This window comes from Manacus vitellinus, unplaced genomic scaffold (assembly GCF_001715985.3).
Source record: "Manacus vitellinus isolate BGI_N305 unplaced genomic scaffold, ASM171598v3 scaffold_45_pilon, whole genome shotgun sequence".
NCBI lineage: Eukaryota > Metazoa > Chordata > Aves > Passeriformes > Pipridae > Manacus > Manacus vitellinus.
The window spans coordinates 1,991,461-2,008,719 of NW_021940571.1; the positions used below are offsets into that span (position 1 = coordinate 1,991,461).

Below are 17,259 nucleotides of genomic sequence, written 5' to 3' on the forward strand. Positions count from 1 at the left end.
TTGGCACAATCTCAGAGCCAGGGAGTTGTGAGCTTGGAAGAAAATGAAAGGAATTCCCCGGAAGGAGCAGTTCCTGACCTGGTGCTGCTCCTGATGTGCCTGCTGTACAACTGGAAGGGGAAAACTGCCAGCAGATAAAGCCTGGAGGTGGTGGAGAACCCACCCTGGGAAGCTGGAAGGGCTGCACCTGCACCAGAACCGGGCAGAAGGTCCAGCTCCACTCAGCCCTCGCTGCTTCAACCTCCGTCCTTTGCTTTACCCTTTTGAAATAGGAAGAGATGGAGATTTTCTGAGGGCTGTGTTTGGGGTTTCCCCTTGGATTTGCCTGTTTTCCTGCCTGTGTTTGAAGTGGTCAATGATCCTGGAGGGTGACTACCATAAAAAATCAAAGTCCTTATGTTTTTTTTCCATTAGGCAGCCAAGAACTGATTCAGCTGTGACATGCTTTTACTTTAAGTTGGTCATCAAACCCTGATAAATGTTATTGATATAATATCAAATAATAAGCACTGATATATATATATATATAAACTTAAATTATTTTCTTCCACTATGTATTTTCATACTGTTCACTGAAAGTCAAGTTGGTGGATATAGAGAGAAGATTCCTGTTAGTTACTTCCTGGTTTTGAGAGGGATCAGTCCAAAAATCTTCTATTAAATACTTATTTATATAAAATTGCTTTAAATCCATTTTAAAGATACATCTTTGGTGAATTTCAAAGAAATGTGCTCCAGGTTTTTGTTTTAAAGGATGATGAATTTAAAGTCAGATCCTACACAGAAATATGAGGCAGGTGGGCTCTGGCAAATCAAATTTCCTTGGATTCCAGTGTGCTGTGTATTTGTCAAATACAAAACATTTAGAAGCCCTGTGGTGATATTTTTAAAGATAAACAGTAATTAATTGTGCTGAGAAATTGAACCTTCTCTCACCCTTACTGTGTCTTTGTGAGTACTTTACAGTGCAGGGTAAATATTATTACTGCAAACATCAGAAATCCTCTGGAATTCCTAAAGATGTCTAATGTATGAGCACAGCATGTGCAGTTTTAAAGAAATACAGGAAAGATGGAGGTAGATGGAGGGTACAGGGTTTAAACTGAGTTTTGGGAAGATGTGTTGATTGGAATCTCTAATCCTGGCACTGTAGGAATGGCTTCAGCATGGATTCCATGGGGTTTGGAAGTACCTGCTGAGAAGCTGGGGCTCCAGGCCGAGGTGTGTGTCTCAAATCCAAACATGACTTGGCTAATGGTAAAAATGGTGGTGGTTTTGGTCAAAAATGGCTTTATTAAATCACTTAATTTAATTAAATGAGTTGATTTTTACATTCTTGCACCTTCAGAACAAGCAGCTGCTCAACCCTTAAATAGGGGATGAAATATTTTTGTGTACTTTTGCTGTCTTGGCTGATTTGCTCCAGCTCATACAAACCAGTAGGAATTCCTGTGTTTAAGAGCAATCCCACATTTTGAAGCCTCTGAACATCCACTTGCTTTGTAGCCGCTGGATTTTGTTCCTTCCTGGCAGTGGAATCGAGTGGAAGAGATCGAGATCACAACATGGATCTCTGAGATCTGTGGGATCACAACATGGATCTCTGAGATCTCTGGGATCACAACATTGGCTCAGGTCCATGCAGGGGGGATTTCCAAGGAGAAAGCCAGGAGGTTTCAGTCCAGGCCATGCTCCATGCTCTGCTGGGATCCATGGAGTGCAGGATGGAACAGCTGGATCAGGGAGGCTTGGATTTGTCTTCACTTTACACCACGCTTCCTGCTGACACTTTAGAGAAGGAAAAGGTAATATTTGGATAACACTGCTCTGAATGCTACTTGTTCCTTTCTTTTCCAGCAAGAAAGATGCTTCAGGACTCATGCAATGGATTCTGAAGGTCACCAGTGCACTTCCACAGAGAGACCATGACACTGCTTCCAGTGGGTGCCACATACAGGAGGCCCTTGAAGTGGGTTTTTGTGTTTCTCCTGGTGTTTTCCATGGTAACAATATTGTACATAACCTTTCCTTCCAACACCGTGCTTGAGAAGGTGAACCTGATGTATTTCTACGAGTATGAACCCGTTTACAAGCAGAACTACCTGTTCACGCTGCGGGAGCGCTGGGAGTGCCGGGACATCCACCCATTCCTGGTCATCCTGGTGTCTTCCCGCCCGAAGGAGGTGAAGGCCAGGCAGGCCATCAGGATAACGTGGGGCTCTCGGAGCTCCTGGTGGGGCCACCGAGTCCTGACCCTGTTCTTGCTGGGGCAGGACACCCAGAGGGGAGACAACGCGGCAGAGCTGTCGGTGGAGGACGAGAGCATCCTCTATGGAGACATCATCCGGCAGGATTTCCTGGACACCTATGACAACCTCACCCTGAAGACCATCATGGGGTTCCAGTGGGTCTCCGAGTTCTGCCCCAGCACCAGGTTCCTCATGAAGACTGACAGTGATGTCTTCATCAACACCCCCAACCTGGTGAAGTTCCTGCTGCAGCAGAATTCCTCGGAGAACCTTTTCACTGGTTACCCCCTCATCAACAACTTTGCCTACAGGGGCTCTGAGAAAACCAGATCCATCTCCTACCAGGAATATCCCTTCAGGCTGTACCCTCCCTACTGTGGTGGGATGGGCTATGTCCTGGATGGAAAGCTGGCCCTGAGGATTTATGAGCTGATGAGCCACGTCAAACCTGTGAAATTTGAGGATGTTTACGTTGGAATTTGCTTAAATATTCTTAAAGTCAACGTCAGTGTTCCAGAAGATGCAGAACAGTTCTTCCTGTATAAAGTTAATTTTGATGTCTGTAAGTACAGGCACCTGATTGCAGTTCATGGCCTTACACCAAGTGAACTCATCCAGTTTTGGCAGGATTTGTCATCCAGCAGTTCCGTGACTTGCCTTTGATTCTGGATTAACACACAAACTTAAAAAACTGTTTGGTGTAAAAACAACATTTAAAGGGCAGGGAAATGCAAACCAAAAGCAGTTCTAGAGATGCCTTTGACAACACTGCAGTGGCAGCATTTCCCTGGAACACCCCAGTAGTCTTAAATAAAAATACCAGGAATTCACAAAGCACTTTTCCACGTGGGTATCCCACACACTCAGGGTACTTTGGAATGCTCAGGGTACTTTGGAATGCTCTGTCCCATCTGCCTCTGACACCTCCCCACATGGTCAGCTGCAGGGATTTCTGCCTGAATTTTCTGGAATGGATGAAAAGGAATAATGTTTATGCCAAGAAACCAGCTTTGAGGACGCTTCCCAAATTCCTGCCTAGATTGTTTTTATGGTTTTATGGCCACTCTCCATTATTTGTTCTCTGCCCAGTGTGAAGCAAAACAACCTTCTTTCTGTGTCTCACCTCTGTGACCCTTCTGAGAGTGTCACACCTGGGTGTTTAAATGTATCACCTCTGTAAGGCTTCCGAGAACATTCCAAGCCTGTGGGATCTGCAGGAGCTGATGGGAAATTCTGGGAAAGTGGGGCACTTTTTGTGTGTGTCTCTGCAGACATAAAATAGAATGGCTTTGGTGTCTTTGACAGTGTTCCCAGACTCCTGGAGGGCAGGTGGAGTTCACTGGTTATGAGACATCCCAAAACCACTGGGATAATCCACCCCCATATATAAACATCTCTCTGTGTGTACTGATGCATCCCAAGAGCTTTGGAAGCCACAGGGAAGATAAAAGCAGAATAATTTCTCCTGTGATTTATGTCTGCTTTTCTCAGTTAGTTTCCTTCCCCCACATTTTAAAACGTGAAAAAGGAAGAACCCCCCGATATTTATATTTAAAGAAGACAAACTCTGCCCTGTGTGTAAAGACCAGTTTTTAATCACTTTATTCATATCAGCAAGGCCCAGTTTTCAGTAGTTTACACTTCTAAGAGACAACAATACAGAATTTTGCAATTGCATGAACATAATTAATCTGGACACATCCACTACACGGGGAGGAGACTACGGTGACATCCTGTCCATGGAGCAGCTCCTGTTCCCAGGGATTTTGCCTGGCAGAATTCCACAGTGTCTCCTAGAGACAAACCACAAGAGGTGCAGAAACCTCCAGGACCACGGGGGGGAGGTTTCAGCAGTGCCTTCGTTCCCTTGTGGTCAGGATTGAGTTTGGCTCTTTTCCAACGGCTGCACGTGGGGTTCGGGTGGGATCGGAGGACGGGTTATTTTTTTAGGTATAAAAGTGAGGGTTTGGGGACAACACTCTCTAGACAAGATGTCAGTGTTCTAAGGATGGATGGTAAATTTTTAAAAAATAAGAGGGTTTTTTTTTTTTGTTAAATAGCTGAAGATACAGAATTGGGTGACTGAGGGAAGGATGCTCTTGTATTTCCAGAAACAGGTACAACTACAGCTGTGCCACGGGTTTAGGATCTGGGATTTGATTGTTCTCTGGGCAGATCCTGAGAGCTCTGTGAGAAATATTTGCCTCGTTCTGTGATTGTTCTTACATCTCAGAACCCAAACCCCTCTGTTTTTTAGAAGCCTGCCACGGTATGTGTTCAGAAATAAATTATTTGCCACAAGAACACTGATACTACAGCACAGTTTTTATTGCTTCCCCCCCCCCCAAAAAAAATGTAATTATGACTCTGCAGGCTTCAGAAAATAGATAAAGCAGAGAGTGGTCCTGGTGAGGGAGAAAGGAGGGTCACAGAGGACCAGAAACACACCCATCACCTGCCAGTATTTGGGGTTTCTGTGCCCCAAGTGCTGACACTGCTCAACAAACAAAGGTTTGTACACAGTGATCAGTTTGAAATTAATTGTCATCTACAGTGACAGCAACTCTGCAACAAATCCCACTGGAAAATGAGTCCTGGTTTTCTGAAAAACCCCTCCTTTCCAAATCTGATTTGTGTTTGAGTCTGACCTTATTATTGCTTAAAAGGCTGGAAAATTCCTAACTGTAAAATTCCTAACTAAGCTCCTGTTTCTGCTTAAAGCCATGATTAGGGAAGTTTTTAGCATGAGCAGCCATGCAAGAGGTGAAAAACCTTCAGACCATGAGCTAATCTAAGAATTGAAGTCAGAGGTGGGCCCAAATTTTATTGTATCTGCCTAAAATATTGTATTAAAAATGCCTAAAATTTTTCCAGATCCTAAGGGTTGTTTTTCTTTTCTCATGCAGTAAGTGGTCTAAAAGCTGTAGTAAATCAGAATTCCAAGTACTTGTGATTTTATAGGAAAATTGGGGTTTCTGACTTGAAAAGCCTAATGGTAATAATCCATTGGGCAAAGATGTTTGGGAATTGCTGCTGGATGGGGAGCAAAGGGGGGTTCTGATGTGGAATTCCCTGCCTGGATGTTACTCCAGAGGAGTTAAAATGCTGAAATGCTTTGTGTGCATTTGGAACAAACAAATTCCAGATAAACCAGGCAGGGGCAGCATTCCCTGTGATCAGTATTCCCAGGACATTTGGCATATTTTCCTAAGTTTTGCCTTATGTTTCCCAGTCCCTGCTAAAGCATTTCAATGCAAGTAACTCACAGATGCCTGGATGCACAGCAAACAATGGAATTTTATCAGGTTTCTGTCAAATTTAAACTAAAACCTGAGGGAAGGATGTGCCACTGAGTTCCTGATCCGGCTCCATCTGTTTCCTTAGGGATGCTGAAGGAGTGTGGAGCTCCATATTTCCCAAATTTCCCTTTGTGTCCAAGCAGCCTGTTCCACTCTGGTCCACTTCTGAAGTGTTGACAGTTTGCCCAAGGCAGAGGTGGCAGGGACATGGATCCCAAGTTTTGGCAGGACAGGGATCTCATTCCTGCCTGGGAGGGTGGGGAGGCCCTGGCACAGGTTGCCCAGAGAAGCTGTGGCTGCCCCTGGATCCCTGGGAGTGTCCAAGGCCAGGTTGGACAACCTGGGACAGTGGAAGGTGTCCCTGCCCATGGCAGGGGTGGAACTGGATGGGCTTTAAGGTCCTTTCCAGCCCCAACCATTCCATGATCCAGGGATTTAATTAGAAACACAATATGGTTCTCTGTTTCAAGTATAAACCCATAAAATAATACCTTATACAGCCAGGTAGGAATTGTTCTGTGTTGGACATTAAGCTTCAATCTTACAGGTTCAAAGTAATTTCTATATATCTCTAAGAACCTGATGTTTCTTTTAATCTATTTTAAAAGAGGGAGTTCTTTTAATTTTCGGGAAGAAAACCCCACATTATGTTGAGATGATTAAAGAATTATGAGGCCTTGGATTTTCAGGATGGTTATTTTTAGGTTCAGACTTTGCAGAACTGATTTTTGAGGAAGAATTTTGTTCACTGGGAGAAGGAGCAGGTGCAGCTCATTGCAGGAAACACCAGCACTGAGGGATTTGGGAATTGGTGCCTGGATGGTGTGTTGGCTGTTTGGTCCCACACACTTCGAAAGACATTTGAGGAAAAGGAGGTGGGTGCTTTAAAAATCCACATTTTGAAAGCTGTTGGGAGCATTCACAGGCACTTAGCCCAGCAATTTGCCAAAATTGTGTATTTTGGAGATTATAACAGCATTTTCCCCAACCTGTGGAGCTTCTGCTAAAAGAAGTTACGTGGCTATTTAAACACTTCATAACCTAGAGAGGAGTGAAGGACAAACTGTTGTCTCAAGAATTGCTCCTAAGCCTCTTATTTATGGTTCTAGAAAGGCTTCAGCTGCATCCATTTGCTTACCAGAGCACCCAGACCATCCTGGAGAACTGGAGACACCTGGAACTTTTGAGTTACCTAAGGGAAAACTCTGAAACAGCTGCTTCCCTAAACCTTGTCTGGTCAGCACCACAGAAATAAAACTCATTAAACTTCAACTCAGTAGTAACTCTGTAGATCTTTTTTTTTTTTTTTTCTTTTGCTGAGTCCTCAGGTTTAGAAAGGTCATTTATGAATATATGGAGCACAGCAAGGGGCAGCAGCTCCAGGCTCTGCAGTTGCCAAATTCCAGCAGAACATTCTCAATTGTAAACTTGGAATTTTGTACAGAGGCCTAAAAACCTACTTTGGGAAATGAAAGGCTGGTAAGTTTTTTTGTTTTTTTTCTGTAGTATAATCACTCACTAAATGTTTCTCTGTGTAAAACAAGTATCAGCTACATTAGCAATATATCCATATTATTTAAAGCAGGGCTGTCCTGTATCCTGAGAGGCAGCTGGACACAAAATCCCTTATTTTCAGGCTGTGGCATTGGTGTTTCTGCAGCAAACACTGTTCAGGCTGGTGCAGCACTTCAGCTCTAACTCCTGGATTCGAAAACCTTCCCAATATTTTACTTTTACCTCTGTAAATGGTTTAACTGTGTAAGAACAGCAGCAGCACCCACAGTCAGTGGACAGTCCATGATGCTGGATGGCATTTGCCTTATTTATATTTGTATTAATCTAGACAATCTCTCACTAAAACTGGCTCATTCGTGTCGAATTGGGTATTTTTAGACATTCTAGGAGTACAGGTGGTGCCACCATCACAGTGCCACCCGTGCCACCCCTCCCTGTGGGATGAGATCCCTGTGCCTGGTGCTGGATGGTGCAACAGAAGGAGTGGGATCGGTTTGGTGTGAAATAAAACGGTGTCTCCTGCCAGCCCTGAGGTGAGCAACGAATTCCTGACTCCAGCTCGGGAGACAAGGGACAGGGGGGAGTTTAAATGCCTCCCCTTTGCCACACGGGCTGAGAGAGCCGCTGTGGAATTGGAGGGAATGCTGCGGAGTTCCCATTCCCAGGGCAGGCTCAGGCCACTAGAAGGAGCCACAGTGCCACCAACCCCAACCCTGGAGGGACAAGCAGGGAAAGTCCCAGCCCTTCCAGGAATTCTAGGAAGGATCAGCCTGTCTGAACCCCTCCCAGTGTATAATCAGAGTGGTGAACTCCATGGCAATCCATGATCCCAATCCTGATCACTGAACATTAAAATGTCCCACGTGAGTTAATGGGGAGCTTGTGACATCCCTGGGAACAGCCCCAATTCCTTAAGCACAGGACCAGCTGAACTAATGAACAAGGTACATTTTGTCACACTGGACCACAGGGAAGATGCTCTGGCAGCAACTCAATCCCTCAGTTCTGTGCCACGGGAGGCTCTTCCCAAGGGAACAGATGTCACCAGCGGAGCCACTCGGGCTCGGGCTACAAAAAACTTCCATGGCAAGAGGAGCTCCCAGCTGTGTTCTGGCCACTGCCACCAAAAGGCAGCTCTTTTTTTTGGAGAGCTGCCCAGGCAGGAGAGCAGCAGGGAGGAACCCCTTCTGCCACGGTGGATATTTCTGGCTACAGCACCTGGCAACCCTTCCCAGCTGGAGGATGGAGCGTTAAGGCAGTGGGAGAACCCTGGATTGTTCAGGTTGCATCAGCAAAAGGTACATTACTCAACCTTGTCGTCCCACAGCTGTGTCACGACAGAATTTGGCACAAATCAGCAAAGTTCTACATGTCTGGGTTTGGATGAAAAGCTTTGCAGGCTGGCAGCAGGGAGCACAGGCAGGCACTGAGCACGGAGGTGGAAGAGCACACACAGCCTCTCACCTCCTTCAGGCCTTCAGCTTCACACCTAAAGCAGCTGAAACTCGTTTTTTAAGGTAATAAAAGCCAAAATCACCAGCTCAACAGAGATGATGGGCCTGGATGGCCAGGACAGTGCAGAGGGAGGGGGAGAGGAGGCTGCAGAGGAAGCTGAAGGTGCTCCAGCAGCTCTTGCTGCAGCTGCAGACACTTGAAGGCTGGAGCAGGGCTGATTGGTGCCTGCCTGGAGGGGCTGGGAGTGACAGAGGGAATGATCCTGGAATAAACATCCAGGCAAACCCCTTCTGTACTGCACTGCACTGTTTTCCTAAATCCTGTGAGCAGGGCTTGCTTCCAGAGTGCTCCCACTGCTCCTCATGGCTGGGAATTCCTGCCACCTTCTCTTCCTGTCTGTCACAAGTGCTGGAGCACAGCCAGTGAGCCAAGCTCTGGAGAAGGTCATGGATCCCTCAGGGATGCTCAGGAAAAGGTCACAGATCCCTCAGGGATTCTCACTCACCTTGGGAGTGGGAGCTGCAGGAGGCTCAGTGCAGCCAGCAGCTTTCACTCCAGTGCTTTTAATCTACTATGTTTTTTTGGGAGCTGACCATCATTCCAGTTCCAACTCCCCCAGTTCCCGTGAAGGTGATGCCTCTGCTACACAAACATCCCTCTCCTTTGGAGCTGCTGGGTCAGATTCTCCTTCTCCCTGGGCAGCTCCCCAGGCTGTGTCCTCCAAAGGAGAGCTGGTGCAATGGAATATCTCCTGTGAAGGACACAGGAAAGGCTCTGCCTGGAGCTCTGACACTGCTGCTGTGCCATTCCTGGCTCCAGGACTGAGCACTCCCAGGGAAATACCACACAAGGTTTGCATTTCCCAGCCTTCTGACCTCAAACACCTTCTCAAAGTAAAACAACTGAAGGGCTCTGCAGTTTTTAACGTTTCCTGGGAGCTGCTCAATTGAGCTGCCAAGCTGCATTGCCAAGTCACTGCATGTACTGCTCAAGGGATTAAAAAAGTTGGGAGCCTCCCATCCTCCAGGGAAGGAGCAGTGCTGGACACTTCCCTCTCCTGCTTTTCACTTTTCAGAGTCAAAGGGCTCCACTTGGAGTCTGGGATGAGCAGAGGCTGCCAAGGGTCCCCTACATGTTTTGGACAGCACTGGTAAAGGCAACAGATCCAATTAAGAGCTGTGATTATCCCCAACAAATTAAAGGAAGGAGGTCCCTTGGGGAAGAGGTAACCTAGGAACAAAACTGAAAAGACTAAGATAGGAATTCCCTCTCAGGCAGGAATTTGTGCTCTTTGATTTTCTCCTTGAGAGACCCAGACCTGCTCAGCACCCAAGAACAGGCAATGCCAGTTAATGCAGCAGATCCCTGATTCCCCCCCAGACCCAAACACCAACAACCTCCAGCGCCCTGAACCTTGAGCAGATGGTCCAGGACCACGTTTTGCAGGGAGATTCCAAGGATTATTACAATTCTCCAGCCTGGTCCGTTCATCTCACACACCCTGTCCCTCAGCAGTTGTTACCACGTGCAGAACAAACTCACACTGTCCTCCTTCAAACTTACAGCAGCCACAGGTTCCAAAACACAATTAAATACTGAAAGTTAGATCTAAGCAGGCTTTTCTCTAGATTTAACACAAGCTTTCATCTCTACAGTGCAACGATGCTGCCTGGCATTTGTACATTATCCCAAAACACGGCTGTGCCCCAGGATTAACACCACGAATCCATCTGCAGTTGGCACCAGGAATAACCACGTGAGCAGCCCTGACTCAGGCAGCTCTGAGGAACCCCCTGCTCTGAGGAGTTTTCCAAAAGTCACTAATGAAATGAATTTTACCTTTCATTGCTTTCCAAGTCCAAGCCAACAAAATAAGGTCAGGGTGATCCTTGGTGGAGGACAAACACTCTGCTCTCACAGCTGAGCTGTTTTCTCACACAGAAGGTGTCAGACCTCAGAGTATTTTGCTGAAGTTTACCATGAGTTGGTTTGGATACAATATGGCCTAGAATTGTTATAGAGTAATGCACAGCCTGAATAAACATGTGGCTTCAGGTAATTCAGTATCTCTACCTACTCACATGCTTGGCAGGGATTTGTTGAAGGGGGGTGAGGTTAAATGAAGCGAGAGAGCCAAGAGTGTGGCAGCAGGGGGAGAGTTGGCTCCTCTTCCTCCTTCATATAAGAGGCCAATAATCACAAACCTTTTCCTATTCAGCCTTATCACTGTGGGTTAAAGGGATGAGGAACTTGAGCAGTCCCAGCTATGGGGGAAAAGCAGCAGCACTGCCCTGACCCTGCCGTGCACCTGGACCGACCTTGGAGACGGGAGGGGAGGAATCCAACGGGAAGTCTGCACAGGATTCGTAAAGAAAATGGTGCAATGGAAGGTTCCAGTCAGTTTTGGAGGAGCAGCAGCAAGGTCACCAGAGGCAGGGACACGTGGACAAACTGAATTCCTGTCATTGCTCAGCATGGATTTGTTGTATTGCTCCTGTTGTCAAGCACAGAACAAAGAGCAGAGGCGTCTGCTCCTCCCGCGGGGAATCGGAGCGGCTTTTACTCGAGCTTCCTACTGTGTTTGTGCTGAGTTCAGAGGGAGCCTCTGCTCACTGCTGCTCTTCTGCTTTGCTGCTACTCCTGAACTTCACCACCATGACTGTGATGTTGTCGGGGCACCCTCTGTAGAAGGACTGGAGGACGATGCTCTTGGCCCCGAAGTGCGGCTCGTCCAGGCGCTCCTTGATGAACCTCACGGCCTCCTCGTTGCTGAAGGCGTCCCACAGCCCGTCAGAGGCCAGGATCATGAACTCTGGCTGCAGTTTGTCCAGGTCAAAGCTGAGGATGTCGGGATCAGGGATCACAACGTTCAGGTTCTTCAGGGGGTAGTCTCCCAGGGAGCGGGACATGGCCAGGATCCCCTGCACGCGCCACGAGCCGTTGAAGCTGATGAAACCACCTGCAGAGAGACACCAGCACTTAGAGCAGCTCTTTGAAACCTTAAAAGCATTTCTCTGGTTCCTGCCAGACCCAGCCTAAACTCCATCCTGAGGGATACAGGGGTTACAGAGCTCAACGTGCAGGAGATGCCTTCAGCACATCTCGGAGTGCTGAGCCGGATTGCAAGAGCTGAAGCAGAGGAATCAGCAGTGGATCTGCCTTCAAACAAAGCAGCTCCCCCAGAGAGACCCCCAGCTCATGGGACAGCACAGGAATTCCTGTTCTACACAACTCAGTGCTCAGGAAAACTCCCGGTGATGCGCAGAGGAAAACAGCGAAACAAATCTTTCCATTCCTGTCTGTGAACACCTCTTCCTGTGTGGGTCACGTTTCCCATTCCACATCCCTGGAGGAGACAGCACTGAGAACACCCTGCAGTGGGACACACGGCTGCCTTCAAGGCACAAAGCAAAGAAACAAGTGCAAAAACATTTACAGGCTCTTCCCAATCTGGCTCTGTCAAACGGGACCAAAATTCTGTCGGGGACAAACCGATGGCAAAACTCGACTTCGAGTCAGGAAAATGCACCGTGGGCCCTGACTGGTTTTGCCATCACCAGGATTTAAGGATCTGGTTGAGTCTCTTTTCTTTAGGGCTGGCTTGGAGGGAGGTCTGTTCTGCACTGCACTTGCTGGCTCTGCCACAGCCACACCTGGCTGCTCCACGGTGCCAGTGAGCCAGGAATGGGAATCAGGCAGCACTCAAGGTCACCCAGGAGACTTGTGGCACCTCCAGTTCCTGTGCATCCATCTGCACACCAACAGCTGTTCCATCACAGTGTTCCTGTCATCCTAACGGGAAGGAGAAGTCACTCGAGGACAAACAATTTGCAAACATGGAACATTAAATGTAGGACAGGATTTTCTATCTGCAAACTGTCTGCTCTGGTGTTCTTACAAATGTCTTTGTTCTTTCTTCAGCCTGGGTGTTATTTGTCACCTGTCTCCTAAATCTTCTCATAGCATTCCCATTCCTGGCTGGCTGATCTTATCTGTAAATTCCTTCTGCTTTCAGGTGAAACTATTTCATTTAAGGATTCATTGTTGCCTAAAGCTTGAAACTTGATCTGTGTTAAAACCAGCAGAAACAAAGTTCTTTAACTGGGTGTTCTTCTGAACATTCCTCTGGAGCCTCCATGAGGAAGATGTTTCCTTCCATAGTCCAAAGAATTTGGGAGCATCCTCTTTGGATCCACAGCCATGCAAAGCTTACTCCACACTTACTCCAGGCTTTGCAGGTCCTATGTGGACAAAGAGACTTCTGGTGCCATTCTCAGGTGGCACCTGGAACTGCCCATGGCACAAGTGTTTTCCTCAAGTGTCTTTGGCACTTCCAATATTTTCTTTTGTAAAGGAATCCCAATCAAATCCATAGAAATGCTTGGGAAAAGCAAACACTGCAGTGCTGGCTGTGCCTGGAGAAAAAGGCATTAAAGGAACTGAGGCTTCTTGGCAACAGCACAAATGTTTTCCCTGTGAACAAGGGCTGAGCTCACAGGATTATGCTCAAGGTGAATAACTTGAATTTCTGTCAGTGGCAGTCACCTTGTGCTTCCTCCCAAGCCAAACCCAGGCTGTTCCAAGGCCATTCTCCTACACCAGCAGGGCAATGTGAAGCTGGAAAATGCCAGTGAAACCTGGTGATGTGGTTATTGTCACCTCCTCCAGTTCCTCCCAGCAGGGATCTGGATGCTGGGAAAAGCCAGGTGCCTTTTCTCACAGGAGCAGATAATTCAGCTGGGGCACTTTGCTTCAATTTTACACTTAGTGGATGGAAAAAAAAAAGGGATGTTCCAGAATGTAAAAGTACCTGGCAGTGGAATAAAAAGTGGATTGTATGTTTTTAACAGCACTCTGAGGCCATAGCAGTGATGAGGTAACAGAGGAGGGAATTCATGAAGTCACAGGTCTAGAGAGAATATTTCTTGTTCTAACATTTACCTGCCCATTAAAATAATTTCTTCCCGAGTTGGAAGTTCCTGCAAAAATCCAGGTTCATTTTACCTGCTGTTGTGTTATAAAGCCTCATTTTCAGACAAATCAAATAATCAGATTATTTTTTTTCTCCTCAGTGAATTCCTCCTGGGCTTGGCTGAGAGGGAAGTGATTTTATAGATAAATTTTATGAATACATCCCCCAAATACAAAAGGGGAAGCAAAGAGAGACCAAGATTTTTCTATTCCTTCTTCTCAGGACTTGTATGGTTTTCCTTCCTTCCCCTGGGGGGAAGCACACGTGGCCTTGGCTCTGCCATCATAGTGATGACCTGTGGGTTTTAAATATGTTTTGTACTCATGGAAAATCTTGTTATTTCCATTTTACAGCCAGAGGAAGGCTTGGAGGCAGAGAGGCCCTGCCCCTCTGGGGGCAATGCTCAGGGTGGGGTTAACACAAACCAGAGCAACTCCTTTCCTTCACCAAGTAATTTGCTGCTGCTGTGGGAGCCAAAGCAGAAATGGGTTCAAAAAGACTTTGACAAATTCCTGGAGAACTGGCCATTAAACTTGATGATCCCAATGTAATTTCTAGCCCAGGAGGTGGCTGAACTGACGAGTGATGAAAGCGAGGAAGATTTATTGCAGAAAGGCTCCTGTTTGTTCCATCCTTTCCCTCTACTCCTGCCACAACTTCCATGTTTGTGCTCATTAGATGGGAAGAAAAAATAGCTTTGATGAATTAGGTTCATGCTCTGCTTATTTTGGAGACTAAAGCTGGCTCAGGCTCAGACCCAGCCAGGCTGTGGGCAGGGCTGGGGTGAAACAGCTGCTGCTCCTGGTTATTCACTGCTCCCTGCAGAGATCCCAAGGGATGGGATGGTCCATGGGCTGATGTTGCTCTTTCTACCCCAACACCAGCTTGTTAAGGAGTGGATCATCTGCTGCCATCTCTGTCTGCACTGTGATATCCCACTGGAAGGGGGAGATTTGCTCTGCTGATCCCTCAGTCGGGCACTTCCCAGCCTCTCTCAGGGAAAAAACTGTATTTTATCGGCGGGACAAAAAAGATGGACTTTCACCCCAAAGCCAAACCAACTCACCAGCTCTCTTAATCCTCTTCCTCTCCTTCAGCTGGTAGGGCTTGTGGTCGTGGGACAGGGGGATGGCATTCCCGTCCTTGTCACACAGGACTCCTCGGGAATCCCCCACGTTGGCCACGGTGAGCTCCTTGTCGGACAAGAGCGCGATCAGACACGTCGTACCTGGAGAGCAGAGGGAGTGGGGAGCAGAGCAGACACACAGACACACAGAGATGTGAATTAGTAGCTGGGAAATGTTCTTCCTGCCACAGAACCCCTGAATCACTGAGGTTGGGAAAGCCCTCCAAGAGCAGCGAGTCCAAGCTGGGGACGATCCCGGCTTGTCACCCAGCCCAGAGCTCTGATCCACACTCAGAGAGTGGGAGGAGTGTTTCCCATCTCCATCCTGGAACTGGGCCTTTCCTAATGGCCAAGGAAAGTAATTAAAGCACAAATTAGCCCCAGAGCCCCCTGGCTGCTCTCAAGAACTGAACCTGCAGCTCTGGGATAACCCAGAGCTCCCTCCCCTCGTCCCCTCCACGGCTGAGGTCACTTCTTTATGGTTTTACTGAAAAAAAAAGGAAAAGATTGGACATTTTTAATTACTTTAGCCTCTAAATACACAGCAAATGTAATAAGTCATTGATCACTGTATCCAACAGGTGTTTTTTGGCTCACATGGCAGGAAATCATTGGAAAAATGGGGTGTTTTTTAAGTATGAACATTATAGTTTGTATTTTCCTCATTTAATGGATAGAGTGGGATGGATATTGAACAAAGCAGACCTTATTAAGACCATGACTTTTCTATATTTCCCCTCCAGCTACTAGGAGCTGTATTTATAAAAACTCCAGCTATTACTAATATTCCTTGCACGGGCTTTGGACCAGACAACACCATTTCATCCATGCCCCAGAATCCAAAGATGGAAAGGAAGTTTTTAGACACACAGGTAAAGAGGGGACAAAGATTAAAAGGGAATTTTAGCACTGATGGCACAGTTACAAAAGGCACTCTGGTATCTCTCAACAGTAAATCAAATTAACTTAATGCTGTGTCCTTTTTCTTTTAGGCAGACCAGAGAAGCACAGGGTTGAGTTTTCACCTCTGTTATTAATTTACAAGTGATTATTCATTGATAAAAAGGTTTATCACAGCTCTGGGAGAAGCCTGCCCAATCTTGGGGATGAAACTCCAGCACCAGCACTGGGACAGAACAGGGCTTCAGCCTATGCTCTGTGGCCTGAAAACCAATTTCTTGTGGCTGCTGCTTGTTGCATCTCTGCCCAAAACACAGTTAAAAGTTCTGCTTTGCTGTTCCCATGTCAGTAGCTAAATATCCCATGACTGGTATAAATAAAATAGCCAGTAATAAACAAATTGTGTTCAGATGCCCTGTGTCCCCAGGGTTTATTTTTGACTGCCCTGCACAGCCCTAAACTAGAGCTATTTTTTCACAAGGCAGGCACAGATAAATATATATATTTATTAGTAATTTTTTTGCCATGGATGGACACATTGAAGACCTACATGGATAGTTTCCCATTTGTTGCTAAACTGCACAACTTAATGGTTCACTGCAGACAGGACACAGAGAGGAACCTGCCCACCAGGATCCCCTCAGGAACCCAAAAATGAGCGTCCTGCTCCAGAATTATCTCCTCTGAAGCCTCCAGGAGTTGGCCCTGAGGGCATGAAGGCTGTGCCAAGAGGGGCAATAAGAGAATTAAAGCAACAAACAGCACCTCCCTTGCTTTTATTTATGGAACTTTCCCTGACAAACATCCCAGCAGCCTCGGGCTGCCCTCCTGCATCCTGGCTGGGCAGAGATTCCCAGAATCCACCGGGTTGGAAAAGAAATCAGCAGCTTCAGGGAGAGAAAGAACAGCTGCCTTGGGAGTTTGGGTGGGAAACAAAACCTGGGAGATGTAAAACTGAGTCCTGCTGGAGCCAAAACAGCCCCAGGAGGACCCCAGGGTGCTGCAGGACTGGGAGGCTCCAGGATCCACCACCCAAGGTCAGAGCTTTACCTGCCCAACACTTCCATGTCTAAATTCCTGCATTCTCCTGCATCCCAGCCCACCCTCCTGCTCTGCACCCCCCCAGAGTGTATTTTTCCCTCAGGGAGCACCAACATCATGTTTCCTACCGAGAAAAACTGCGAATAACCCCGTGCAGCCCCCGTGCTCAGGAAGTGAAATGCTTCCCAAATAGAGCCATTATGAGCACAATTTCTACAAAAATGATAACACTGAACACAGTCTTCTTGGTTATATGATCTGTGTGGATGAGGGAGAAGGAGGCTCTGAGGCAGAGGCTGATTTGCAAGGTGATTTAGGAAGGATCAGCTCTCTCCAGCTCCCTGATGGATGGCTGGGATATCCTTCCATCCCCCACCTGCCCCGAGAAAGCAAAACTCATTTTGCTTTGTTTTCCTTCCCATCTATTTTTATTTCAGTCGTTTAACCTTGTGAGGAGCGAGGGAAACACCGAGCCCTTGTCAGCAGCCTGAGATTTAATGCAATTGCCCGACGGAAAATTCCCAGCAGAAAAGGGCCTGGAATTGAGAACACATGTTGGATGAGTCCCTTGGGGGGGCAGCCTCAACAACGCCCTGCCCAGCCCTCTGCAAAGGAAAGCAGCTGAAAAGTTAAACCCTGGACTAGACTGGCTGGGGAGATGTTGGGTTTTTTTTAAGTCAGATAAAATTACTGGTGTATTTT

At 47.0% G+C, this 17,259-nt stretch overlaps 2 protein-coding genes across 2 annotated transcripts in view; one reads left to right on the forward strand and one right to left on the reverse strand.

The window, feature by feature from the left end:
• The first annotated feature begins 1,154 nt into the window (after positions 1–1,154).
• On the forward strand, positions 1,155–4,553 carry B3GALNT1 (beta-1,3-N-acetylgalactosaminyltransferase 1 (globoside blood group)). The gene is made up of 2 exons (XM_008930029.3): positions 1,155–1,221; positions 1,858–4,553. Exon 2 carries the CDS (start codon positions 1,926–1,928, stop codon positions 2,910–2,912), a length of 987 nt encoding a protein of 328 aa, XP_008928277.2. The 5' UTR covers positions 1,155–1,221; positions 1,858–1,925; the 3' UTR covers positions 2,913–4,553.
• The window catches only part of PPM1L (protein phosphatase, Mg2+/Mn2+ dependent 1L), an 81,925-nt gene continuing 68,488 nt past the window's right edge, over positions 3,823–17,259 (reverse strand). The window contains exons 3-4 of the mRNA XM_029962298.1: positions 14,557–14,718; positions 3,823–11,477 (exon numbers count right to left, since the gene is read on the reverse strand). Of these exons, the coding sequence (XP_029818158.1) occupies positions 11,128–11,477; positions 14,557–14,718 (512 nt within the window). The 3' untranslated portion in view covers positions 3,823–11,127. The remainder of the gene's footprint in view (positions 11,478–14,556; positions 14,719–17,259) is intronic.